General features: G+C 37.3%; 4 protein-coding genes across 4 annotated transcripts; 1 reads left to right on the forward strand and 3 right to left on the reverse strand.

Annotated features, from left to right (window-relative positions):
• Positions 1 to 51: 51 nt before the first annotated feature.
• On the reverse strand, positions 52 to 4,217 carry LOC138942277 (uncharacterized). Its single transcript, XM_070312408.1, has 5 exons — positions 4,206 to 4,217; positions 1,818 to 1,947; positions 1,230 to 1,466; positions 870 to 1,155; positions 52 to 683 (listed from the first exon to the last, which is right to left on the reverse strand). Exons 1-5 carry the CDS (start codon positions 4,215 to 4,217, stop codon positions 158 to 160), a joined length of 1,191 nt encoding a protein of 396 aa, XP_070168509.1. The 3' UTR covers positions 52 to 157.
• A 2,987-nt stretch (positions 4,218 to 7,204) lies between these two features.
• Positions 7,205 to 9,339, reverse strand: LOC138941758 (probable basic-leucine zipper transcription factor Q). Its single transcript, XM_070311649.1, has 3 exons — positions 9,273 to 9,339; positions 8,792 to 8,894; positions 7,205 to 8,520 (listed from the first exon to the last, which is right to left on the reverse strand). The coding sequence occupies exons 1-3, from the start codon at positions 9,282 to 9,284 to the stop codon at positions 7,631 to 7,633; spliced, it is 1,005 nt and encodes a 334-aa protein (XP_070167750.1). The 5' UTR covers positions 9,285 to 9,339; the 3' UTR covers positions 7,205 to 7,630.
• A 4,287-nt stretch (positions 9,340 to 13,626) lies between these two features.
• On the forward strand, positions 13,627 to 14,761 carry LOC138942234 (cuticular protein 19). Its single transcript, XM_070312327.1, has 3 exons — positions 13,627 to 13,641; positions 13,789 to 14,046; positions 14,342 to 14,761. Exons 1-3 carry the CDS (start codon positions 13,627 to 13,629, stop codon positions 14,759 to 14,761), a joined length of 693 nt encoding a protein of 230 aa, XP_070168428.1.
• A 3,871-nt stretch (positions 14,762 to 18,632) lies between these two features.
• Positions 18,633 to 27,571, reverse strand: LOC138944701 (uncharacterized). Its single transcript, XM_070315594.1, has 6 exons — positions 27,173 to 27,571; positions 26,373 to 26,525; positions 21,507 to 21,763; positions 20,780 to 21,072; positions 20,378 to 20,654; positions 18,633 to 20,310 (listed from the first exon to the last, which is right to left on the reverse strand). Exons 1-6 carry the CDS (start codon positions 27,311 to 27,313, stop codon positions 20,028 to 20,030), a joined length of 1,404 nt encoding a protein of 467 aa, XP_070171695.1. The 5' UTR covers positions 27,314 to 27,571; the 3' UTR covers positions 18,633 to 20,027.
• Between the last annotated feature and the right edge of the window lie 190 nt (positions 27,572 to 27,761).

Below are 27,761 nucleotides of genomic sequence, written 5' to 3' on the forward strand. Positions count from 1 at the left end.
ATCTTGTTTTAATAATTATAATTAGTTAAAAAATTCAGTCATATAATTTGTATTACAAATTGAAACTCAGTCTCCTACTCGAATTAAGCTTCCATTTCTTTCCGCCGATAGAAAGAAAGCACAGTAATCACCGTATACAGTCGATGAACAATCAGTACTAATTCTCAGAGACGGGTCGTATACCAGACTGCTGTTGATTGTACCCAAGCTGTTGATTGTATCCAAGCTGCTGATTCTGCTGGCCTGGATCATACGCGGGTTGTACAAGGGCCTGCGTGTACGAATTAGCTTGAGTGTGGTAAGCGCCACCCTGACCTTGATACTGCGCTTGCTGTACCGGTTGCTGCTGCTGCGGTGGGTCCACGCGATGCGGTACGTAAGGCTTATCCGGACGGTACACGATCTGGTTGGCGATGATGTTGTGCGGTATCTCCGCTTGGTATCTGAGCAATTCGCGTAGATGAGATGGCAGATTGGTCGAATACTGCGGCTGCTGCTGCTGTTGAGGATGCGTTTGACGTTTGCTTCTCGATTGACCGCGTGACTTGGGACGCCGATCCGGCGCGTACGCGGGCGCCGATACCGGGACGGGTGCGGGCGCGGCCGCCGCTTCCTGAGCCAACTGCCGGAGATGCTCTCGGACCTGCTGGGACTGAGCCTTCACCGCGGCCTCCTCGTCGAATCTGTGAATCGATCGATGATTGAAATTACGTATAATATTTTACAGATATTTTTTTTTTTTTTTTACAAAAAAATATAAATAAGACGTAATTGATTGAATACTGATAAAAATAAATTAAATATTTATCGATTAGAAATATAGATAGATAGATAGATAGATAATTAGATGTCATCACTCTGCTCGGTACCTATATGGTTCCGGAATTACGTTGAGGTATGGAATCTGTTGTTGGAACTGCAGCAGTTGTTGTATTTGCTGCGGTGCATTGGCGTAAGGTTTGTAATGTGGAGCGGGCTGTACTTGCTGCTGCGGTTGCGGCTGCGGCTGCGGTTGCGATTGCGGTGGCGGCCGATATGCTCGCTGTCGAGGTGCGGCGTGCTGAATTGGTGCGACGGCTTGCGTTGCGTATTGCGGTTCCGCCTGCGCTTGCGGACGCGATTGACGATCGTACGATCTCCAGTTTACTCTGTAACCTTTTGATACATATTTATGATCAGATTAATTTGTTACGCATATACGGGATAACACGATAAAGCTATTACTGTACCGCTAGGATCGTTGTATTCGAGCGCCTTCGCGTTACCCTGATTAGCATCGTAAGGTCCCTGAATTACGGACTGGCTATGTCCATCGGTTGCCCCTTGTATGGTAAAGGTAGCCGCTCCACCATGCGTGGGCCCTTGAATCTCAAAGTTCGAGTGCCCATCGGTAGCGCCTTGGATCCTGAAATTACTATTACCGTCGGTCGCCCCTTGAATGGTAAAATCTCCAGCACCCCCTCCTTCTAAAGATTCAACACACAAAGATATTGCATGGAAGACATAGAGATTAAGAAATCCTAAATCTACATATTTATTTACATAAACTTGTGAGTATCTATCGGAAGGGGTACATCATTTTTTAAAATTAAATAAGATTTTTAATGATAATATTACTTTTTTTGAAGTTATAAATTAGGATGTCTCAAAATAAGACTAAATAAAAAAAGAGATGAAATTTTTGCTTCCAACTAAAAATCATCAAAATTCACAAAAACTTTCGAAATCCATTAAAATATGTTAAAAATAGAAAGACAGGTATAAATTGTTTCGTTTATACTTCCAAGTCGCGTTAGCGATCGCTTATCTGCGCTTACCGCTTGCATCTGTGTATTCGATTCCTTTCTCCTCACTGAACTTAAGACCCTGGGCTCGTCGATGCCCATCGCTAGGCCCCTGGATTGAGAATTCAGCCAGGCACATAGGAAGTGCCATCAACAATAAAACCTATAACATTAAATTTATTACGAGTTCGACATATATTTTGAAATAGAATGATAAAATATTGTCGTTACGACTTACGCGAGACGAAAATTATTTCCATAAGTTATATAATAGTTTAAATATTGTACGCAGAAAAAAAAATCGATTAGACAAAAAAATTAATAAGAGATCGTTCATCAATGAAATATTAAGAATTTCTATAGTTGTGTTAGTAATAATAATATTACGCTCGATAAATTATACTATATTTATTGTATTAATTCGATCGCTACAATAAGATAAATGAATGTATATTAATTACATTCGAACATTGCTCTCGATATCAAGCTTGCTCGCTGATTTCATATAACCAGACAGATCAACGATCATTATCTAACGCGCATGGCACCAAACCTGAATCTAGTATCTCGAAGTTGTACTATATTGCATATATGGAAGTGTATCGAGCAAAACGGGAAGCTGAAAGCGAAAGTCAGTGAGCGCATGAATCTTTAATCAGCCGATAGTCATGGTAGTCGGGAAAAAGTGAACACGTTCAACGTACGCGATCGCAAGACAGGAAAGTAAATGGAAAAAAGGTATGAATCGTAAGACGACGCGATTAAGGAGATCGAATGTAACAGTTACGAGTGTTACACGTAGGTAGAAAAGAAAATAAAATATTATATATAATATATATATTGTGTGTGTGGGTATTAAATATATATTTAATCGTCCAGGAACGCCTGGCGCGATTATTCGAGAAAAAGAAGTTTCTATTAGTTTAAATTCGCTTGGAAAGATTTTCGCATGTAACCGGCGCTGTCACGGGACAAAATACCGTTCTAGAATTATACGCGCAATGAATTCCACGCGCGAGTTTTATTTCGCGGAACGCGGAACCCCAGAGCGACATTTCGCGAGACACGTGACGTGCATGCTGCTTATTAAGGCCTGCGAGTTTTCTCGATTAAATAGAAAAACCGATAAAATAGAAAAATTAGTTTAAATAGTAACATAGTATTAACAAAATAATATATATTAACAAAATATACAAAAGAATAGTAATTCTTAGAAACGAATAGTGAACAAGTAGATATATAATTGAAGAAGAATAAAATATTGTGATTAGAGCGAAAATTGAAATATACGAGATGCTCTGTTTATAATTGAATTTTTATATTTATTATTTGCATTTTATTATAACTTGGTTTTGATTAGATAAAATTATTGTACATGAAGGAACAAAGCAAGTTGACAAAACGAATTAATAAAACTTTGATTCGCAAGCTTGCAACAAGATTTCGAAATCTCGATTGCTCGTATCCGCCAATTGATAATTGGCTCGCGAAATGCATTCCCGGGCAGTGATTGCAGTAATTAAGCGGCATTTCGAATCGTCACCCGTCTTGCAACACCAGACGATGCAATTAAGTGCACGATATTTGTCATTTCCTTATACGCACTTGTTACCTTTCGATGTAAGATGGTATCTTTGGTAAAACACGTTACTTTCTGTTTTCGAATCTTGCACAAATAAAATTTTAGAAGAATATATTTAATTTTCGTAGACATGCTTACGATATAAAAATAATAGCTGATTGAAATAGATATAAAGCAATATTTCAATTAAAAGAATAATTGAAGAAAGAAACGTTGTTTTAATAATATAATATTTTTGAAGAAATTTGAAGTGAATATCTATATAATTTTATTCTGCGAAGAAAAATTCGTAATTCAATGAAACTACTAGTATCTATTAGAAGTAAGAATTATAAGTAGACAAAATAAAATAGGAAAAAAACGAAAATGCAAAAGAGTTCATGCAAATGTCGATAAAATCATCATTCGATTAATATTCGAAGAAGCACATCGCAATTGCAACGTTTAATTAAATGCACAAGACGCTTCGTTTGAAGTATCATCGGAATTTTTGTCCTCGACGCGCAACAAGATGATTTTCACGAATTACACACGGATATCTACGGGATTGACATGCAAATAAATTTCATATATTTTAATCGTTTTAAAAGTATCGAAGAAAAAACAGAAGAGTCGATATCGATTTCCGAGTCGCGGTATAGCCAATTTATTTCTCGTCCAAAAAAAAACTCGCATATCTAATATAATTAAGCGCACGCGACTTTATCTCATCTACATCACCCCGTGAAAAGAAAATATGATTCTTGGAACACACGCGTATTTTGTACATTGTTTTTCTTTATGTTTATCGATATGAAGACTTTCGAATTTAGGAAAAAACATAATAAGATTGTACTTACATGCACTTTCATGGCGAGAAAGCTAGTCGAGCTGCTGGTTCGAGGGTGGAGTGTTTCTGAGGCGGGCGCGCGGTTACCAGAACAACTTTATAGTCGGCCACGTAAAAGGAACCTCTCGACGACGGGGATGTGACTCGACGAGAGCCACCTCCATCATGCATCGCGTCCGCCAGCCAGTCGGCCGATATCCGGATAACAATTACTGTTCTTTTTTGCAAAGTATGAGTGTAAAAAAAAAAAAAAAAAAAAAATATTTCCGGCGCTGAGTAACGATCATGTTAATTATTTTGTTTCGTTTGCAGAATGCTTTGATAAATTGAAATTTCGATTTTTGAACTCTAATTTTTCATTGTTATGTAAGATAATATAAAAAATTTTAATGGATGAATTCGACTATTGATTGGAATATGATTTAAACCAATAAATTTCTTCAATTTGCTCATTGCAAGCTTATTACATCTTTCTTTTTATTGTTTAAATATAAAACAGAAAATAAAAAAGGAATCGATATTTCGTATAGCACAAAAATTCTTACACAAAATATTTTTGAAAATTTATTAACGCGTTTTTTTTTTTTAAATAATTTAATTTTATCTTTACGATAATTTAATGCAATTAATTTTATATTATAATATTATAATATTATATACGCGCTTACTTGCAAACGAAATCTCAAGTTTTGTTTGCCTTGTCAAACTTTCTTCATGCAATATAACGGAGGAATGGCTTACTAATGAGGCATTCATCTCCTATGCAATGCATATTATCGTGAAAAGTCTCGAATGCAGTGGAAAAGAAACTAGCCGTAGCGGAATGCCATTCAATTCAAAGTTACCCAAGCAATCTCCTTGCAAAGGTTACGGTGCGAAGACCATGCGCATCTTCAATTAATTGCCGACATTGAATTAAATCATTATCTTGTCATGTTACATAGAGGCACGCTATGCTCTTTATTGTTTTTAGAACTAAAATAATGAAAATAATAATGTGGATCCAAGTTCTGGAGTAAAAGAATTCCCATTTACTATAATGTTGCTTGAGCTAAGGCTATAGGTAATTATTACAAAAGTGTCATTAGAGAGAAATAAGTCTTTAATATGCATATTGCACTACTCCAATTTTCTTATAAGAATATACATCGACATCAGTCTTTATACTACATTCCTGATTCGACATATCCTGGAAATTATAAATTCCTATTTTCGCAATAGATTTGATAATAATCTCTGATGCTTCATATTATTAAAGTCTTATTATTAAATTTCTGTCTTTGATACGCAATTATCGTAGCGTACTTCTATTTTGTTCAATTATTCGACTGCAAAGTTGTTCTCTTACTTATAAGTGGAAATGCCATTATGTCAGTTTGCAGTAGAAAGTTACACCATATCGTATTACATTGCAAACAAATACCCGATCTCTCCTTGAAATTACAGATTATCCCAAGACTTAAATTGACATCTGAAAACAATACAATACGATTCAAGCTCTCTAAAAAACGATACCCGATAGATAAAATGGGACGATGATATGTACAGAATGATTCACGAAGAGAATAGATAACTTTAGAAACTGATTTATATCAGGTAGTTAGATTTGGAAAAAAATAAAATATTCGGTATATGATAGAATACAAATTGTGTGTGACTAGTTGTATAAATTAAGATTATTATCAAATAAACATTGTATGTTAGTAAAATGGGAAATGTAATTTAATAGATTAAACTTTTTTTATATTTTTCTAATATATCCTAGAAATTTTTTTTTATACTTCAACTAATTTTAAATCTTGCTATGCAAGATCTAAACGCAATTAATCATTTGATAATGTCATGAATCATTGCATAAACTTATTAATGTGGCAGTAATTTTCTTCAAACAATGGTGAATCCAAAGAGCGTAATCCTGGCAAATTATCTATCTGTATGCAAACGCCGATAAGAGAAGCAAAAATATGAAAGTTGCATCGTGCCATACGAGCGAGATGACGTTCACAATTACAACGCGATGGACGATACGTCGATACATGAAGCGTGAAGGCTACGAAAGTGAACCATCAACCTTGTCCGGAGAAATGCTATTTCCGTTTTGAAAGCACTGTCTCTACGTGAAATTTAAAAAAGACTTAATACGCTTTTTGAATTCACGCATTATAAATTTTCTTACCTTGTATCGTCATGCATCAATGACGAAATACGTTTGATTGGATTTCTAATATCGCGTATCATTTCTGCGATCTATAGAAGATTAATATGTTTCTGAATATAAACATAAATTCTGTTAATAAATGTTACAAGTATTCCTTTCTCTTATCAGAATCACATCTTACGTGTGTGTTTGCGCGCACAATATCATTTCTTTAATTTATACAAATCAATTTAATTTTTACATCACGCTGTCGATTTTTTTTTTTTAAATGCGCTTTCAACGCGCTCTTCTCGTTACATGGTAAATTTCTGCGCAAGGTACAGTATCACTTTCTAATATCACGGGGAGATCCAATATCTTTATTAAATAGAAAGCTAAAAATTGTCCGACTTTCTATTTATTTTAATAATGTGGAAATTATTTTCATATGTAATTAAATAAATCACTCATCGTCTAAAACGTAAATTTTCTGAAAGGAGTAGACTTACGACAGACTAAATTTATCGAATTTTCGCTGGCTTAGCTAACTTACTTTTTTTAAGAGCGGAAGTTCCACCAGTTCCGCGAGCTGAAATAATAAAAGCGAAGATTACGCGACAGAGCGAGGTGAATGACTTTCATGATACCAGTAGCGGAAATGATATTTATTTCGTACAAAAACTTACATTCTTCGCGCTACCGTGTTATTAAACATTTTCTATCTTACATAAATGCGAAAAATTAATTGAATATAATCTTATAATTAATTAAAATTTAAATTTAAAAAATTGATTGAAAAGACACCAATTTTATCATTAACTTCTAGACTAAATCATGTTTATTTTGATGAATATTCTGTTGTTATTATTACTTTAAATAAATTTCCATTCTTTTCTATTTCTTCGTATTCCAATGAAAGATTTTCTTGGTTCATTTGTAAGTAATTTTTTTATTATAAATTTTTTTTTTTTTACGAATTGTTTTATATTAGTTTTATAAATCAAACAACTAGTTCTTCTAATTATTCCATTTAGTTTTTACGATTGTCAAGAAACCATCGTTGGAAAATACACGGTAATACAAGACATATAGTCATTAAAGCGTCAATAAACAATGCTATAATTTGAGGCGTATAAGACGCTCATCTTAACAAAATCCTAATGACGCCAGAAACACTGAGAGCCATTTCCGTCAATGAAAATGGAATTTGATTCAAGCGAGTCTTGAGATAAGCCAGCCGTTTCGTTTTGAAAAGCCTATCGAAACAGAATATTAATATATTTATATTTTAAATTGTATTAAAGACCAGACTGTTGACGCTGGTCCTTGTCGATCGGATTGTTCTGTGAATATTCCGCATCGACGTTTTCGTCGTCCGTATAGTAAATCTTGCTACGATAGTAATTAAGTTCCTTCTCGTTTTCGGACAACGGTTTGGGGATGAAGATGCTCTTCGGCCTATACTGGATGCGATTCGCTGTGACGACGTATGGTATCTGTGCCTGATATTGTAACAACTGCTTGATCTCCGTAGGCATATTCTTATCCAGATATAACGTAGGTGCTGGAGGATCGGGCAGGGTGCCAATCGGCAACGTTACCACTTGTTGTTGTTCCTGCTGCTGCTGCTGCTGCTGCTGCTGCTGCTGCTGCTGCTGCTGCTGCTGCTGCTGCTGCTGCTGCTGCTGCTGCTGCTGCTGCTGCTGCTGCTCGTAATCCTCTTTGTAGACTCTATCTTGACGCTCTACCCTATCGTTATAGCTTTGAGGATCGATCGACTGATATCTCCCCGCTGTTTGCAGGTAGGCAGCTTGAGGAATTTCGGAAGCAGCTGGAGCTGGTTGCTGCGGCGGTTGCTGCGTGTATTCGCCGCCGTAGAGGAAGGACGCGGGATCGACGTAGGGAGCCTGTGGCTGATAGACCGAGTTGATCAATTGCCTGATGTGACCCGGCACTGCGGAGTACGGCTTGTAGCTGTAATATCGCGGAGTCTGCTTGAGTAGCTGAGATTGGGGCTGCGGAGCGCGTTGCTGCGGAGCTGTTTGCTGAATTTGCTGAGTTTGCTGAGTTTGCTGAGTTTGTCGAAAACGATGGGACGAGCCGCCCTCGGCTTGAGACCGCTCTACGTTCGCCAGTTGCGATCGCAACTGGTTCTCGGGTATGATGTACTTCCAGTTGACCCGCGAGCCTGCAACGTCGAGAGAAACGCTTTGTCATTATCGCGACTATCTGCCACCACGATTAATTCTTGTCGTTGATCATCGGTGCTTACGCAACACAGACCTCTCGTCGACCATCACCAAGGAATTATTCTAGAGATCTGGGATGTGAAAATCGACCCTCGCGTGCATTGCGACATTAATAGCGGTAACACTTAATTGCGTTGCATCGAGGCCAAGGTTCCCGAAGTGTACTTTCAATGAGCATTTGTAAAGAATAAAAAAGCCTCTCCTACTCACCATCAATTTTGTCGTACTTGATATGCCCTTCAGGAGCGCGAAAGGGCCTCTCTACGTTTCTCGTTTGCGCCAACGCGGTCGAAATTACCGCAATAAAAAGTATCTGTAAACGAATTAGTAATCAACGACATTAATATAATCCGGTAATTTCATATAGAATTGATTCTAATTTGAAAGTAATAAAAATTCTCGAATAAATAATGTGAGATACGATTAAAAAAATTATTTATGAATTAAAAAATTTATAAAATACGCGATAAGTTCATATCAACTTCATCGAAAATCGATTTACATTATTTAAGACTAATGATATATCGATTAGCACCAACAATCAGACGACAATCCATCCTTAACAATCACATTGTCAAAAAGCTCCACAAAATGAGATTCGCCTGATTGCACGCTGGTGAAATATTTCTCGTCACTGTATTAATAAATTATATCAACGCGATCGATCAATCAAAATATCCTAAGCACTCACTGATAGTTTCATGACTGCGTGCGGAGAGAGAGAGAGAGAGAGAGATGTACGCGGATGATCGCGTCGACTTTACTCGCAGAAATCAGCTGGCGGAGTCGGCGTGGCTCTTCTATATAGTCGTGGTCGCCCCGGCGTAATTGGCGGCGCGGGTACAGGGCCGGTGGCTACCTACTTTTAGAATAATTCCGCTTCGACTAACGAGCGAATTACGGCAAAAGACCCTCCCCGAGGATATATTATCATTCCTTGCAAGTAAATGCATTTTTTCGATGTAACAGTATTTTATAAAATCGCTCCCAGAAGCGATTAAAAGAAATTTACCGATAAAAAAAATTCGATTTTACTCTCCTCGCGATTACGTACGCGCAATAATTTTTCATGAGTTGCAATCTGACAGATTTACACGGAGATTATTGTATCTTAAAAATACCTACTAAATTTATTGCAATGCATTTTTTTGCCCTTTCAAATTTCTGTTCACAATTTAGAATACGCATTGTCTTTCTATTAAATATATATAAAAATTTGTTCTTATGTTAAAATATTTTATCTTCTTTATCTTTATATAATTATTATATAATCTCATTTTCCTTTCAATATAAATGACGTTATCAAGAGTTACACATTTTTCAATAAAGAATATTCTCTAACATTAATATAATTAAAATTGGTCAACGAAAGAATTGAATATATTAACGCGTAGATCGCACATATTTTCCGAAGCGGTATTTTACATTTGAGAAATTGTAGTGGAATTGCTCCATGCGATCCAGAGGATTTTAACGAGGCTTCGTGGCGCAACAAGAAACATCGGCGAAATATGTTTTAGCTAAATCCGCATTTCAAAACGCTAAAACAGAGCCGTAAGGTACGCACTTAAATTGTCTCAAATGAAAAGTAATGATGCGATAGAAACGAGAAGAAAGCATTCGGTGTAGAAGCAAACTTCCGTAATAATTCTCATTACGATATAATAAAGTATAGGATAAAATAGGATTGTATGAAGTGAAAAAGAAGTTGAAACAAGAGTCTCTTGTTCTGTATATTACGAGCAGTCGAATACTGTGTCTTGTTCCTTGACTTTAATCATGTGAAGTGATAGTGATATGATTCTACAGCATGAGAAGAAAATAAATTATAAAAGAGAATAAGAGAAAGAAGATAAATTCTGGGAAATATCATGTAAAAAATTTTTTAATACAGAATTTTTTAATACATTTAGCGTAAAACGTAATATTAGAGCATCTAATATAATATAATTTCTTTAAAAATTTGCAAGGAAAAAATTATATAATATTAAAAAGAATATCTATTTTTACTTGTTTATTAAGATTGCCGTTTTGATATTTAATATTAAAAATCTCATACATTTCTTTAAATTCTTAAGAACGTTTAATTGAATTGTAGCATATCAAAATTTCCGATAACGTGAATCAAGCTTGAAAGAACGCGGATTTTCCCAGTTAAAGGATAATTGAAACGAGTTGAAAAAAATATTATTTTGCAAAGTGTTCTATAAATGCTCTATGTGCGTTGCATACAATTAAATTTACGACATGTAAATGATCTGCTGCGCATTAAACGCCACCGATATGCGTCATCGGTAACATGCAGCGATCCGCTAATCTAATTAAATAAAATTAAGTAGTAAAATGCGGTAAAAAGTCGATTTAATATTGATCTATAAATTTTGCGAAATAATGAATCTCGTTAATTTTATTGCTCCGCAGAAAAACCTTTTAAACGACGAGATAATTACGCGGCTACTTTGTGACGTTCGCAAACTTCTAATACAATGAGAATGCAACGTAACCATTCGTAAGCAACGAGTATTATTTTAACGCATTGACGTATTAAGTTGCCAATTAAAACTCATGAATCGGAAATAACATATCCTGTTGCTTTTTATATTCTTAGGGATAATATAAAATTTTTACATTTTACGTAATTAATATTAGATATATTACCCTTTAATACGTTTCGATATTAAAATAAGATGTATACATATAGTCCTCATTCCATTCTAAATATAGAATCTTTTTTCACTGAACAATCAAATTTCAAATTATCAAAGAATTCTAGAAGTCATTTAGAGTGAAGGTAATACGGTAAATAAAAAAAAAAGAAAAAAAGATTCTCAAGATATGTACGTAAGATTAGAAGGGAACATTATGTAAAAGCCAAAGAGGAAAATGCGCGTCGCGATTAAAAATCTATGAAAATCTCGTAAAACGTCGGTTCTTAACAATCTTTTCCCTCTTCCTTGTCGGAGCCAAATTGACGGCAATTTTCGGAATTGCGAACGAGAGGCAAAACGTTGCGACACATGGATCCGAACCTGGAGCGTCGACCTCCGCGGGAATATAGATGAGGAAAGCTCACGACTGCGATAAGATTCGAAAGGTACGATCAGCGGGAGAAGAGGAAAAAGAAAAATTTGACAAGGAGGGAACGACCGGAGAAAGTCAATTATTTTTGATCGATCAACGGAAAGGACTTTGGGTCCGCGGTGTCTGATATCGCGGCGCGCCGGAAATTCACTTCACGCACGCGGACGAAGAAATGCACTTCCTTCCATTCGAATGATGTCTGCGATATGCGATATCTCAACAATGCGTTGTCTTCCACGCTCGATAGAAATCATGCATAGATTAATTCGCTTCAATGCAATTTGCCTTTACAATCTAAGAGTTTGCTTAGAAAGTGATTTATTAGACGCTTCAGAGATCAGGGAAAAGAGAATCACGCATAAGAGTAACATAAGAAAAATTGCGTCCGCAGAAATATTTCGTTCCGCGAATAACTAATATTCCGTAAACAACTAATATTTGCATCCGCGTATGCAACAGAATTATGCGTTCTGTCTTGTAAATGAAAGCGGTACAGGATATTTTATTGTTAATTTGTCGATGCAGAAGTTTTATAACCGTATATTTTTTTTTTTTTATATATTTACGCAACGCCCCGCGTGATTGCAAATGTAGAAATAATCGTAAACGAGAAAACTGTCTGATAAGTTCGAGGCCGAGAGCAACGAGAATCGCGCTTTCGCTATGCTGCGAGTTATTAAAGAAATCGGAAATGTAATGAGCAAATTATAAATCGCAATTAATATGTATGCTTTGAGAAAATTAAACTACACTCGGCTTAATTTTCCGTGAGATTTGCGCCGTCGATTTCAATTTAGCGATGCCGTAATGAAAGTAAAACTCATTACCGCGATCGTAACGAAGAATGATTATTACAACGAGCGAGAAATAATTTTGCTTTAATGAGCGCTTTGAAATGGAAAATCCTGATGATAAAAATTATTTCAAAGATTGTGCACGACGCCAACTTCGAAGAATTCTCGAAGCTACATTATAGCTATCCTTCTGATGATCTATTGTAAGTCAGTAAGCGTTCTGTAGTAACGTCGATATATAATCTGCTGTAGAGTACAGAAAAGCCTGAGATCTTAACACTTGGAGTCCTCAGTAAAACAAACTGTCAGAGTATATATAGGCTTTCCTGCTTTTATTTTCTTTGTTATTTATAAAGATTGTTATTGTAATTAAAATCGATAATAAACCCTTTTTTTATTTCTTATAGTACATTGATACGTTGTATGCGTATATCTTTTGATTCTTTATGTTTTTTTCTTTTTTTCTTCAATTAATCAAAGAGTGACGTTGTAAGAAAAGTATTGTGTATTACAGATTGTGTGTGAGCTATATTTACATTGATTTTATTGCATCTCTTTTAAGTGTAAAATTATTTAATTTATACCTACAAGGATAATTCTTATTTGAAAATAGAAAAATATATTTTTGCCGCTTTCTTTCAAAAAGAAACCCAAAAGAAAGATTACACTTCCTACAATAAGGATGTTGTCAATTTAAAAAATAGTTTAAAACTCTGGGCCAAAGATTCTTCTTTAATGAAGAAAATAAATAAATCTAAATGTATTATAAAAATATAAATAAAAATTAGCCTTTCATTAAATAGTTATTATAAATAGAAATATAAAACAATTAAAAGTTTATCGATACAAGTAAATTAAAATTAATGTCGGAGATCTTGACACGCCGCATAAATTATGCGAACGAGATATTTGTTCTTCTCGTGAGCCTATGGAAGAAATGTCATTCTAAGTTATCAAGGGGAAAGTACGAGGACTATAGCTTGTATAGAAAACGTTCGTCGGGCGTGGTGGAAGACCGGTATGATCAACGTCTGGGATCCGCGCGGGTTGCCATCAAGGCCTCTTTGCCGGGTCGACCTGAACCAACTCGTCGTATAAAACGCCCCTCTCGTCAATTTCTGGATGCATTGTTGTACTTCCCGCTGTTTAACGATCCATTACTCCTTCATCATGCGCGCTGCATTTGTAAGTTCTTCGCAAGTATCTGTCTCTTCGTCTCTCTCCCCTTAAATTCCATCGTACGTTGAATAAAAAATATAAATATTCTCCTTCTGTCATGATTTTTAAAATTTTAATTTATATTTGAAATTCAATTTATCTTATTATTTGCAGATTATTTTGTTGATTTTCATCATTGGTGTTTCCTGTCAAGAGCCCCGTTATCAATCGCCGCATCAAGCGGCGATTTTGAGCGACGCGCGATATCTCGCAGGTGATGGCACATTTGGTGCGGCCTACTCTCAAGAAGACGGCGTTGAATTTAAAGAGGAGAGCGATGTGGAAGGTAACCGACGCGGATCATATTCGTATGTCGATCCAACTGGGCAAAGGCGCACTGTCACCTATACGGCGGGAAAGAATGGTTTCCAGGTACGCAAAATATTCGTTTACTTATTCCAATCATTAACTCTGCGACGTGATATTAACTGAGAACAATCAAATATTTTTACATAAATTCTTATTTTAAAGAAAACTAAACATTGACGTGAAATTTCAATGCAGGTAAATGTAAGATTGAGAAATCAATTGAATCCAGTATTACTTCGAGGCGCGAAATCAATCGGACGAAAATAAGATATAAAAATTAAGTTAATTTTATGTAATTAATTTTAATCGAGAGATGGAATTTATATTAAATTAATTCTCGGCACTTCTTGTCCCGCAGGCGACCGGTGATCATATTCCCACCGCACCTCCGCAGGTACCACCGCAGCCGGAATACGTACCGTTGTCGCATTATAATCCACCAGATTATCAACCCCCAAGTTACGCGCCACCACCTCTTCAGCAGTATTCACGGCGCTATCAACCGGCGGATTATGAACCGCAGCCTGCCGTTTACCAGCCGCAGCCTCCACCGCAATATCGGTACCGATCGCAGCCGCAACCTAGTTATGATCATCCCTCGGAATTACAAAGTATACCCTCGTACGCGCCTCCGAGGCCGCATTACCAGCCCCAGCTTCGTCCCGCGCCGCAATACAACGCGATAACGACACCGGCGCCCCGAAATTTCTCTCCACCGGGAAAGCTCAGTTTCAACCGGACCCCTGATGGCTTCTCCTACACGTTCAGTAAAAGTTAAGTGGCATATAAATTAAATGAAAGATGCGGCGATGCATTTACGGCGAGATATTAAGTTGTGAGTAAAGTTTTTCGTGTGATAAAAGATACACACTTCGATGCACATATAACTTCGAATCTTAATAGATCGAGATCTGCCAATTAATTAAAAAAAAATTCAAGATTTTAAATACAAGCGTCGAATATATACCTACATCAAAGAATTAAAAAAAGATAAATAAGAAAAGTGTATCAAGTGTGAAAAAATATCATTTATTTCAAAATCATCGTCGTGACATTCGTCCTCGGTTTATCTCAAATCTTTAATTAATCATAAATTTAACGTACACGTATTAATATAATAATTATTACGTTTTTTTTTTTTTTTTTTTTTTGGAGTCTCTATTAGTAATTTTATAAAAATATATGAAAATAAAATATATAATAAAACTATACAGATTCGAATGACTTTTATCTTATTGCGTTCGTGCAACACCAAGTGTATCTCACATAACAAATTTCTCGCACAAATGCGAGCACGATCATGTGTTTCGTAATCAGTTCACTTTCATCCGGTAACCTTTGCATTCTCCTGATGTTGCAATTGAGAATCCCACGATACCGCAGAAAATAAAGAGATACGCCCCCAATATACATATATTTGTACAAGTGTAACATATCGGAGAGAAATATTGATTTATTCTAACACAAATTTTTTATCTAACTCGCGCAATTACTATTAATTAAATTTATTTAACATAAGTATTATTATAAGTTCTCGGTTTAACTTTTCAATAACAAATGATATTATATTTTACATTAATGAATTGAAAAAAAAAAAAACATTTTTTTTATTGTTCCTTTTCTCATTACGTACTTTTATAATGTAAAATAATTTACCAATTTTCGTACAAAAGTTTATTATTTATGAGAATAAATTCGAAATCAGTATGAAAACTTAAGCTCACGAACGTCTACCATAAATATATATTCTTATTCTGTAAAAGACGCGGGAAGAAAAAGCGGACAAAGGAGTGATTATCTTATTATCCAGGATTGCGAGTGATAATGCGAGTGTACCACGCCATCGAGAAGGGTCGGCAAGGGCGAAGAAATAAAAATGCAACGAAGTCGAGCCGGTTAGCTAGCCATTATTATTGTTAGCCCGTAATACGGGCGCGGCGCGATCCGACAAGGCGAACCGCCTGTATCCGAACAGGAACTCGGCAACCTTAGGTGGGCAGAAAAAAATGCATGATATTTCAACGTCATCCCGATATTGTCGCCCGAGAAAGCTAGCACTATAATATCGTCGATCGAACCGATAACATAGTTTCACCGTTACGTTAGTACTGTCTTTCTATATCTATGACTTTCGTATGCAATAAATCCTTACGCGCGTAACGATTAATATCTATTGTTAAACATTAATAGTAATTAATACGAAGCTCGACGTAATTTTGATCGTGTTTTATTTATAAAGGTATATTGAGTATACATTTCGTTTTATAATTATGGCAGTAATATACAGACTTTGATTAGCTGCGCGTGACATCAACAATATAAAAGAAGTCTAAAACAGCTGCTATAGAGGCAGTGTGGCATCGAACGTTCACTCCTCGTAACAGAAGAACGAAAATCGAATAAACGCCGTCTTATCTAAGTCACTAACTTATTCCAATGTCTTATTTATGCCGATGTGCCTCCCTAACACGTGAATTCAAATGATGACGATGGTATGGATAAGTCCCAGAGAAAAGGCACTATAAGTCTATTCTTCAAAATCCTCAACGAACGTTACGTACCGCCGTGAAAATTATTATCGCATTTATTCTCTTGCACGCGTCGTTTTGTTTTTCTTATATAAAACTCTTTTCCGAAATAAAATCAAAGTTATAACGCGAAATAGCATATATTATCAAGAGATACAGTAGTGTCTCACGCGAGGCAAAGACCGCGTTACATTTACGTCAAACGTAAGCGTGTATGTATTTCTTGTTCCCATATGCTAGCTCGAATGCTTCTAAAGTTCTCTATTAAACGCTATTAATAGTAGATGTAATGACAGATTAATAGGCAAATGTTAACTATTTATATCCTAAAAGTGCGAATATTAACTCCAAAGGCATTAATCTGAATTTGATTGCACTTTTCTAAGTTATGCGCACAGTAAGAAAAAACAATACATGCACAGAGATAAACATCGTAAAGTAAAAATCGATCGCGCGACGTCGCAAAACTGTATTCATTAATATCTCACTACGTTAAAAATATATTTAATCCAAATATTAAATTTAAAAAAAAAACTTGGAACGTTCCCATAATTGTTTGTCATACGCATAGTAATCTAAGACAGTTGCTATTGTCGCTATTGATTGCTTCTATTGACATAGTTGTAAATGTTACACAAAATATACGCTCAGCATAAGGCTCCGACTTTTGATTTTTACATCACGCAGAGGCACGGTCGTCCTAAAAGCGATCGTCGAATGGAAAACAATCCGGAAACGGATTTGTACGTGGGAAAGGAGGCACGGCAGTCTCGCCTTTTTCAGCGCATTTTACTGACTTATCTTAGGGTACTATCCTAGGGAGACGAGAGAGAAGAAATTTAAGCGCTGTAACAAGCGGATCCTACCGGCTTTTTTTGAAAGATATAGTTTGTTCACAATGCAAATTCACGTTCGAGAATGTCTGTCAATGTGTCGGTACATGAATTCAATCTCCAGCTGGAAATTCGATTATTGTCGCTAATTTCCCTTTGCGAATAATGGATATATTTATATACGTATGTTTTTCTTTGTAATAAAATCGATAAAACAATGAGATTGTTTTTTAATTCACATATAAAAAAATTACAATTCATTGTTCAAAATTTAGATAAAATGTAAAATTAAAAAAATATCTTTCTCTTCGTATTTTATCGCGCGATACGTAGTGTCTTATTTGATTGATAATTAACTATCAAAGAAATACCTTCTCGTCCATTCTCATGTTATATATATAATAACTAAGTATAAATTTCTGTTGAACATCCTTGATTAAGTACATGCTAAGTACTTTATAAATCCCAAGGATGATCGTAACAATAGAGAATAAGCATACCATAGTAGAAAAAAACAGTAATAAAAAAATTCTACTTGCATAAAAAAATCAATTAATAATATTAAGATTTTCAGCACGTGTTTCACGTTTCTTTCGGATAGTGTGACATATGTGAAAGACGTGTCTACTTCTTAGAGAAAATGCTTAAAAAAAATTTTTTTTTTAAATATTGAAAAATTTTCTTACGCACTTAAAGCATTTTAATTTTTGTTTTCAGCGTAAGCTTTGCTTTTAAACATATGACTCGCAGTCAACACTTATGCTATACCACAGCGGCGATCTACGTTTGGTATACAAATTGACAATGTATCACACAGAGATACACTATCTTTGGAAGATCATAAAGTTTCGCCAAAAACATCGTACAATTTACTGAACAACGATGGCCTAGCACATTTCAATACACATATAGGCAAAATGAATGACTGAATGCCAAAGTATATTAAAGCGATAGATATACAAGATGATTTGCCTATTTTGAGGTGCACTCAAATTGATTCTATAGTTTGAATGCTTCTAAATGTTTGAAAAACGTTAAAAAATGTTTTTTAAACAAATTTATTTATATAAATCTATATTCTATTAATGCGTAGAAAATCCAAATTACGAAAATACCAAATTATAAAATCCTAATTAGGGAAAAACGTTTGAAATTTTCAAAAGCATCAAGCATGGAATGCATCATTAATGAAATCGTTTCCAAGATTTAAAAATCATTTGTATCTTTTAAGAAATATATATACGACTACATATATGATTCTTTTTTACTTCCATATATAAATGTTTTATATATATAAAATTTTATTCTGGTGTAAAATATGAAATAAGATATTTTTTAGATTATATTTTAACTTAATTGCGTAGAGTGAGTCATTTAAAATATCTGACATCTAGAACAAAATGCGCGCGATTAAGATAATGCCGTCGAATTAATGATATATAATATATAAGATAAGTAAGGTTTTTATTCAAAACGTTATTTCATATAATAAAAAAGAGTTACTTGAGACTATTAAGTTAGAGGTAAATCATCTTGTATAAAAATTTAATATAAAACAATTAATTTTCCAAATAATGTAATCCGTCAACGACGCGCGGCACAATTCATTATTTTTAATTTCAAAATCTATATCAAATGACAAAATAGCATTGAAATAATAAAAATTCTCTAAATTATAACATTGCAATGTAAAACGTATATACACATATATAAAAAAATATAATAGCATTGAGAACAAACCTGTACATCACGGAGTACATTCTGCTATGGGCTGCTATTTTGTAACTCTTCAAGTATAATTTTTTTATCCAATTTAAGATATGCAGCAATATGGTGTTCTTTATATTACGAATAATCGATCTCTTTGTGTATATGTTTTATGGGATTATATACGGATACATTTTTATGTATGTACTATGTATATATATTAAAAAGTTACAAAATAGGTCTGCGCTGGTACCTATGGATGGCGGGAAGCTAGCTATGTAGGAACGTATATTATTAAGTAAGTTTTTAAATATTGACGCAATAATGCATTCTCATAACTCAATATCACGTCAGTACCTAAATTTCTTTTCCTCAATGAGATAGATCTTATCTCGTTTCAAGATACACAGTAGTATTTCTAAAAATAATTTCTCTATATGATTTGTCCTGATATGTACTTGCTCTAGAATGCACACAAAAGGCTGCCTGTTTAATAATTTGTCATAAAATGAAGTTGTTATAAATGTATATATCAAGATTGATTACTATATTGAAAAATTCAATAAACTTTTTTGGTTAATTTGGATTATCATCTCAAAAGAAAATGGTTAAGTTTAATACGTAAAATTCGCTTACTTTCAATTCTTCGAAGATGACGTTTCGCAAATGATTCACTTTCTTCATATGCTAAAGCTTCTAATAACAATATGCTAGAAAAAAATTATAATTGCACCGAATTATCAAGTCAATTGGAAAATAAATATTGTATCAACGTTGCGTATTTAGCTTATTAGTCCTATTAACGTTATTGAATGTACTACTGTGTATCTATTATCAATAAGTTGGTATATATGTATATCATTACAATCACAATATGCATGACACCCTATGCAAAAGTTTCTGGTCAAAGAGCAGAAAACTTGTACTATGGTAAGACACAAATCGACGGGACGAAGTGACAGGGGAAAGAGTAATTCTAGCTGCATAATCCAGAGGGATCGACAAGTCCTCTGGCAATAAGCTCAGCCGTGGCAGGGTCACCGCCGCCTTGTTTACCACTTGATGGTTGCCCTGCAGACGATTGCGCGTGCTGGTCGCAATGCGTACGTATATGAAATAAAAATTCGGCCTTATCTGTGAAATCGGCGCGACACATTAAGCAGAAATGCCTATCGGACGGGTAAGATTGCGGCGGCGGCGCGGACCCGGGAAAGTATGGGGCGGCATGTTGTGGCGGCGCGGACGTCTCCAAATGAGATCTGCGATTAATCAAAGTCAGTTTTATAAATTAAGATTTATTAATATTGAAAGTAAAGAAATACTAACCGAGCATGCTGTGCCCATTCCTCTCTGAGAGCGAACATTCGTCCGCATAGTTCGCAAGTCCAGCTCACTGGCTCTTCTTTCAGTTTATGAATGCTATCTTGGCGTGATGTCTGTTGCTGTTGTTGCTGCGCTTGCTGTTGCTGTTGTTGTTGCTGTTGTTGTTGCTGCTGTTGATCGGATCTCGGTGTCGTCGGCGCCGAGAGGGGTGAAACGCCAGGTCTGTGTCTAAGTTTGTTCATGTGAATGACCAATTTATCTCGACGTGCGAATGCTTTGCCTGTAACACATATCGCATTTTTTTTTCTTCAATTATTTTCATCATTTAAAAAAAAATTGTTCTAGAATTAAAAATATTTTTATATATAATATGAATCAAAACACAAAGATAATTTTCACGCTCACCGCATACTTCGCAGGAATATGGCTTCTCCCCAGTGTGTATACGCATGTGTATGACAAGTTTATCTTTACGAGCAAGTCCTTTGCCGCACACGGTGCAAGCAAATGCTTTCGTAGTCGGTTCGCCCGTGTTGGTTGCCTTTGAAACGGATCCCGGACGAACGCCCACGCTATTCGTCGTTGTCGTAGTCGTCCGTAAGGGTTGATTCACCGGTGCTCTAAACTGTTGGTCCGTTGCACCAGGAAATGCCGGCATCATGCTACCGGGACGCATCGCGGCAGAATAATCTGACGACCTGCAAAAGACAGAATACAACAATGAAGTTGCAATACTTCTCTTGAAAAACAGATGCAATTATAATACGTAGAATTCTCTCTCCCTCTCCCTCTCCCTCTCCCTCTCCTCCCCCCCCTCTCTCTCTCCCTCTCTCTCTCTCTCTCTCTCTGTACGAAAGAACCAATCAAATATCTGTGAAATGTAGCAAAATAAGATTTTGATGTTAAAAATATTATATAGGAAGTGTTTTTGTGTAAATGAAAACATTTTCTTCTTCATAATCTCTTTTATTCTTGGCATCTTTGAAGCTGGACGATGTGTGAAAACACTACAATCGAAAAACGGATTCGAGAATGGAACTATTTTTGGCAGAGAATAATGCTTGCAGAAAAAAAAAATTCTATTAAAAAATCGTTCTCTGTCCAAACGAAATATCTTATATATTTTACACACCATGTTCCGATAGAACGCAGCACCCGCACCCCGTCATCATATCCAAGCCCGTCATCCGGTAGAGTGAATGTGGGGTTGGGTGGTTGCGGAGCCGCGGGTGGTCCAGGTCCGGCTAATCTCGCCTGAGCGGCCTGTTGGGCCATGTGCTGTTGCAATGCCGCATGTGCTATTGCGTGCGATTCCACGTAAGTTGAGCGCTGCTGCTGCTGCTGCTGCTGCTGCTGTCCCCCGTTTGACATCTTGTCTTTATCTGTACCCTAAATTCATTCCGTTTGTTGACGCACGCGATAACTGACGGCAATTTTTTACTTAATAAAGAAAATGCTGCGCAAATTTATGTTGCAAAAATCTGGTTTAGAATTATACCTCCAACGACGCGCGAAGTAAATGAAATTTTTATCAAATATCTTATCTCGTTTAATTTCGTCTATATTATTATTGATGACGAATTAAAAACACTAAATATAATCGTATTTTTTAAATAAATAGACTCGTCGACATTATAACATTACAGTATATCTAAATCGTTATTTTATCTTATATAATTGTAATTGCAAGTTTGTAAATAATTAAGTCCCCGATATGTATCCCGATTATGTATCATTCTTTATGGCATCAAATCATGTGATGGCGCTTAAAGAGGGCTTTACGAAGATCGAAAATCTCTATGTACGCAGAAGATATGGATGGAATGCTTTTGAAAAAGCAATCGAAATCTGATTTTTATAAGGATTCCTGTACTTATTTTAACGCAAATATTGTAAAATATTCATTTAGCATCAACAAGTTATTCTTGTAAAAACTTCAATTTTAACGTGAGTTTTTTTTTCTCTTCACGTAAATAAATGTCCAGAAAAGCGCAAGTACGATTTCTAGCACTCCCTCTTTCGATGCATCTCATGTTATCGCTTTGTCGAGATCTCTCCGAGGAAAGAACAACAAGGAAAGTTTATTATGCGCGTTAGAAAAGAGAGTCTCGAGAAAAGTTTAAACAAGATCATTGTTAATTCAACGTTAGTCCATTTTTTTCTTTATATCCAATAATTCTCTCGGAGAGATTATCAATACAGGCGTAATTCTTGATAAAGGAGCAAAAACTATTTTTTCATCTGAGATTTCTAAATGCAGTCAAACAAAAAGAAACCCCAGAAAACATTCAATAATGGCCGAAAAGCAAGGAGCGCTCCGGAAGAAGAAGAAAGAGACAGGAGAAAGAAGCCATCGCACGAGTCGATCGTCCTCACAAAAGAAACGGGCAGCCGTCTTTTTGGAGGCGCTTACCACGCACCACATACGCTCCCAACTACGTTCCAGAGGGTCCGTTGGGCTCCGGAATCGAGAGAGCACCTTCGATCGACGAGAGACGGCTTTCCGACAAGATTGACCGATTCAGATTTTCGATTTTCACAGCACCGTAGAGAGAAGGAGAAGCGGAAACTCTGCGCTCATTTTCAGCGAGGATCAAAATTCTCGCACGCTTCCGAATCACATCCAGAACAACGACACAACCGCACAAGACGATGCACTCGATGTATAACACTGACACGCTCGTTCACGCGTGTTCCTTACGCGCTTTCGTGCTTTTCGCGAGGCGTTTAAGGAATCTCGCGACTCACGGCGAGAGAGAACCCGCGAAGCTGGCCGTCGCCACCACCGCCGTTGATTCCCGGCGCGGGAGGATGCAAGGACAAAGAGGCGAAAAAAAGCAGCCGACTACGCGCGGAGGGGATAAGCGCGAGACGACCGGGGAGACGGCTCCCTCGCTGTCGGACTTCGAGAGGAGAAAAAAGAAAGACAGAACCAGGTGAAGGGAGAGAGGAGGGGAGGCAGAGAGAGAGAGAAAGAGAGACAGAGAGAGAGAGAGAGAGAGAGAGAGAGAGAGAGAGAGAGAGAGAGAGAGAAAAGCGTAGCGAGATTGTATTTGTATGTGAAGATGATGACGACGGGAGGAGAGAGAGAAGATAGAGTCGGTGACACGCACGGACGGAGCTGCGCGCGATACAAACGATGCCGAGCGGAGGTTCCCCGCGGAATGCACTGTGGCCAGCGTGGAGCCTTGTCCAGGGATGCGACGGAGAGGAGGCGAACGCACAGGCACGCTGACGCGATGGGGCGACCACGATCGAGAGAAAGAGAGACAAACAGGGCGGTCGGCCGAGAGGGAAGAATGAAAAGTGTGTGTCTGCGTGTATGCATGCGACGATGATTCGTATGTGTATCACTTTCACGGCATGAAAGAGAAAGAAACGGGAGAGATCGGGAGATAGAATAGAAAGAAAAATTGAGAGGCGGATGTGGATAAGAAAGGGAAGGGAAAGAAAGGTAACGATCAAGATCCAAAGGAAGAAGGACCGCTAGCACACTGGGAAATATATCGGATGGATATCATCGGAATGCAGCGAATGGTCGACACGACCAAATCAGAGTAAGCGAGATACGAGGATAGTGTATAGGAGACGACGAAGAAGACGAAAGATACAGTTGCTCGTAGGATGTCAATGTGTATATGGTTCACTTTTATCTCCCCCCCCCCTTTCTCTCTCTCTCTCTCTCTCTCTCTCTCTCGCTCTTTCTCTTTCAGCGTATACGTTACACAAATTACCAATGAGGGTAACACACGAGGATACGCAAGGAGCATCGTCGCTGTGTGTGCTGTGCAATAGTGGTAGCAACGGCGACGGCGACCGGTGCGTCGGCCCGCTGACCTTGACACTGACATTGAGAGAGCGAAAGAGAGAAGGCGAGACCCTGGAGGAGAGGGATGGATGAGCAGAATTTGCGCGCGCGCACGCGCCCGCAACACGGGAGCGAGACGCCAGGGACGACGAGGACATCGCGCGATCCTCCTCGTCGCGTCGTCCTTCGACAAGCCACCGCCGCCGCCACCGATGTTCCGAAACGTTGGCAGCAAGAGAGAGAGAGAGAGAGAGAGAGAGAGAGAGAGAGAGAGAGAGAGAGAGAGAAACAATCACCCACGTAACGAGGCTGCGTGGATCGTCGGGATATCCCGGGTTTCGAAACAGGTTTCTCGGAGGTGCGCGGGCTCGGCAACTTACGTTGCACCTGTGCCTAGGATTGCCGGATCGGCAGAAGAGAGCAGGGATGGATGGAATGAGGATTCAAACGATCCGGGTTCGAAAGAGAGACAGAGTATAGGACTGATGGAGGAGGTAAAATGAGATGAAAAAAGAGGAAAGGATGGAAAGAAGAGAAAGGATAGAGTAGAATTATAGTATAATAAAGGATACAAAGGCAGTATATAGAATGCTCTATGACTAAATTTTCTAGAAACATGTGATGCACGCGGAATATACCTATTTATTCGTGTAAAGAATATAAATGAAAAAAATAGGGAAGTATGTTAAAAGATATTACAAAATGATTGTGTTGGCTTTCTCACAGATGCGAAATATAATTGCAAACTTTTCTTAAGAAACGCGTAAGAAACATAGATAATAGCATTAATGTGCATTACATCACACATACGAAAAGAATACATTGTACAGAATAGAGAAGCAATTATACTCTGAAGAATACGCAGAGAAGAAACAAATGGAAAAAGATGAAACGTTCCTGCGTAGCAGGAATGCAACGGAATTGAGAGAAAGAGAGGCGTTACGTGACGTAAACGAGAGAAAGAACACGGCAGGTGGATGGGAAATAGGTTGGCGAAGCAGACAGCAAGGGTGGTAGAGGGGCCAGAGGGGGACAGTCGAGACGGAAGGAAGAACGAAGTATACTACGACTTTCGCTTTCTATGCGCGCGACGCGGCTCGCGGTCGCGACGCGCCGATCAATAGATGCGCCGCGACGTCGGTCGTCGCGCTCTCCTCCTTCTCTTCCCCCTCCATTCTCGTCGCTTTCACCATCTCCCTGCCATCCCTTCTTGCCTCCCCGCCGGCGTCTCCGTTACATACGCGAGGGTGGAATTATTGAGATCGCGCGCCGCCGGGTGCACCAAATAGGGAAGGGAAGGGAAGGGAATATGTGGGGTCAGCGGAGATCCGAGATTCTTCAGCTACCGATCAGCGACGCCCCTGTGCCCGTTTCCTCATTCCTCTCGTGAGCCACCCTTTCGACAGGATCCGTGCTCTCTCATCTAACTATCCCTGTTTTTCTCGCTCGCCGCTATCGGAAGCACTGGAAAGGGAAAAGGATACGACGCCCTTAGCGAGACTTCTCGCCCCATTGATGATACTCTCCAAGGTTGATTTCTTCGATGTCTAATTAATTCTATTCGCAAGTTAACCAACCCTAAAATTATATCTAGTTATTGCGATGATAAATAAAATAGAAAGATACTGTGAATATCTTTCTAAATTACTGTAAAGGACAGAAAGTAAAAGAAAGAGGTAGAAAAAAAAGGCATAACAAGCCTTCAACGAACCTATAACGATGTAAAATCGTTTTAATGCCTTACGAATATTATGGCGTGCTTTTACGAGATCACGAAGGAGTCTCGCGCATTTCACGAACTAATGAAACACTTTAATTAAAAATAATAAAATTACTCCAGATCAAATCGAAGATCTCGTAAATGTAAGTTTCGCTTATTCTATGAGAAAACAAATTCTCCGACAAGTTTTGTTATAATGATAGTCATTTTTATATACAATATTATGCGATTTTAATACGCGTCACTTGACGATAGCATTATTATTTGTTAATATCGATAAAATATTTCGCAAATTGAAAAGAGATAATGCAAAATTCGAACTCGATCAAACACGTAATCTTTCCGTTGTTCTAATTTCAATTCGCAGCAATGAATAATAGAAATATAACTTTATCATGTTATTATAAATTATATCATTAAGCTCCTTATAATTTAAAATTCGCCTCGTATAGAAAAAAAGTTTGATTTACCTGACTGAGCGCAGCAATGTTCTTTAAACTATCCGCATAATTCTTCAACACTGTCTCCGTGGTAATGCAACTTAGACGAAATTCATAGAACATATCCAATTTGTAGATACACCTTTGACAAATATTTTTCGGCAATCCATCCTCTTTTGTTACCTGCGATAAAATAATTTTATTTTTTTCCATTACAATTTCAAGAAAAATTGGTTAAGACAAAATTGAGCCTGATTTTAGTTTCTATGCAACAACAAATATTTTTGCTAAATTAAAGCTTTGAATAAAATTAAGTCTCTACAAGAGTCTTCGAAGATTCAAGTCTTTACAGTATTTAGCTTGACTCTGAACGCATATCTTCAAGCTCCACATTATTAAAATATGAAATAAAAGAAATATATCAATTTAATAACTATGAATAGCGACATATTTTTACAGAATTTTTAAATATTTTAAAATTGATACATGTATCTATATGTTTTATAGAAATAGTAAAAATCACTATATTAAACAATGCAATTCTAACTACCCTTAAATATTTATATCACAGCGGTACCTCTTTGATTTTTAATACCTCGCGATTTCGAATAACAAAGCTCGCAATATTATTTTTTATTTTATACATATAATATATACGTGTTCCTTTGTATATAAAATTTTTTAAAAATATCTCGTAACGTAATACAAAAAGAATTGAAAATTTTAATATATACGAAAGCTGTCTGCTCAACTCTCGAACGCATTTTGATCAGGATCGAGATCAGCAATTTGACAAGAAGAATAATAATTATATTTGTGACTCTACGTACCACGGTGGGAATGCAGGAGCGTATCTTGAACGGCAGCTGCCGTTGCTCGCCCTCCTTGTCGAATATCTGCAGCTGGTGGTTGCTCTTCAGCGAGCAGAGCCTGCAGAGCTCGGCGAAATTGAGATCCTCGTTCATTGCCATTGTCGTCACGGAGTAGCACAAACACGCGCGCAACGCCTGGCGGCCGATTATCAGGAGATAGGTTATGCTGTTCGATTCGCCGCACGCGGGCGATACGGAAAAGACGGACAGAGGCACGAAATCGGGACTCGAATAGGAATCGCGGTATCGCGTGCGTGAATGTTGGAGCCGCGCGAGTGCCGATACAGAAATACGGGATTGATGTCGGGAAAAACTAAGCCTCGCGACCGGAAGACTCGGACGCGGCCATTTCTGCTCCGTTCCTGTCGCGATGTCGCGATCGCCAAGTCTCGACAAGTCTTCAACAATAGAGTCCCTGGCCTCTACCCGACACCCGCCACTTTCGAATCCCGTATATGAAATTACTTCTGCCTAGACCTACAAAACAGTCGAGTACCTTCGATACAAAGAAATACGTACATATATTACTTTCACTTTTATATAAAGT

Source organism: Polyergus mexicanus, unplaced genomic scaffold, assembly GCF_030449975.1.
Source record: "Polyergus mexicanus isolate NDT 795.1 unplaced genomic scaffold, iyPolMexi1.0 SCAF_2, whole genome shotgun sequence".
Taxonomy (NCBI): Eukaryota; Metazoa; Arthropoda; class Insecta; order Hymenoptera; family Formicidae; genus Polyergus; species Polyergus mexicanus.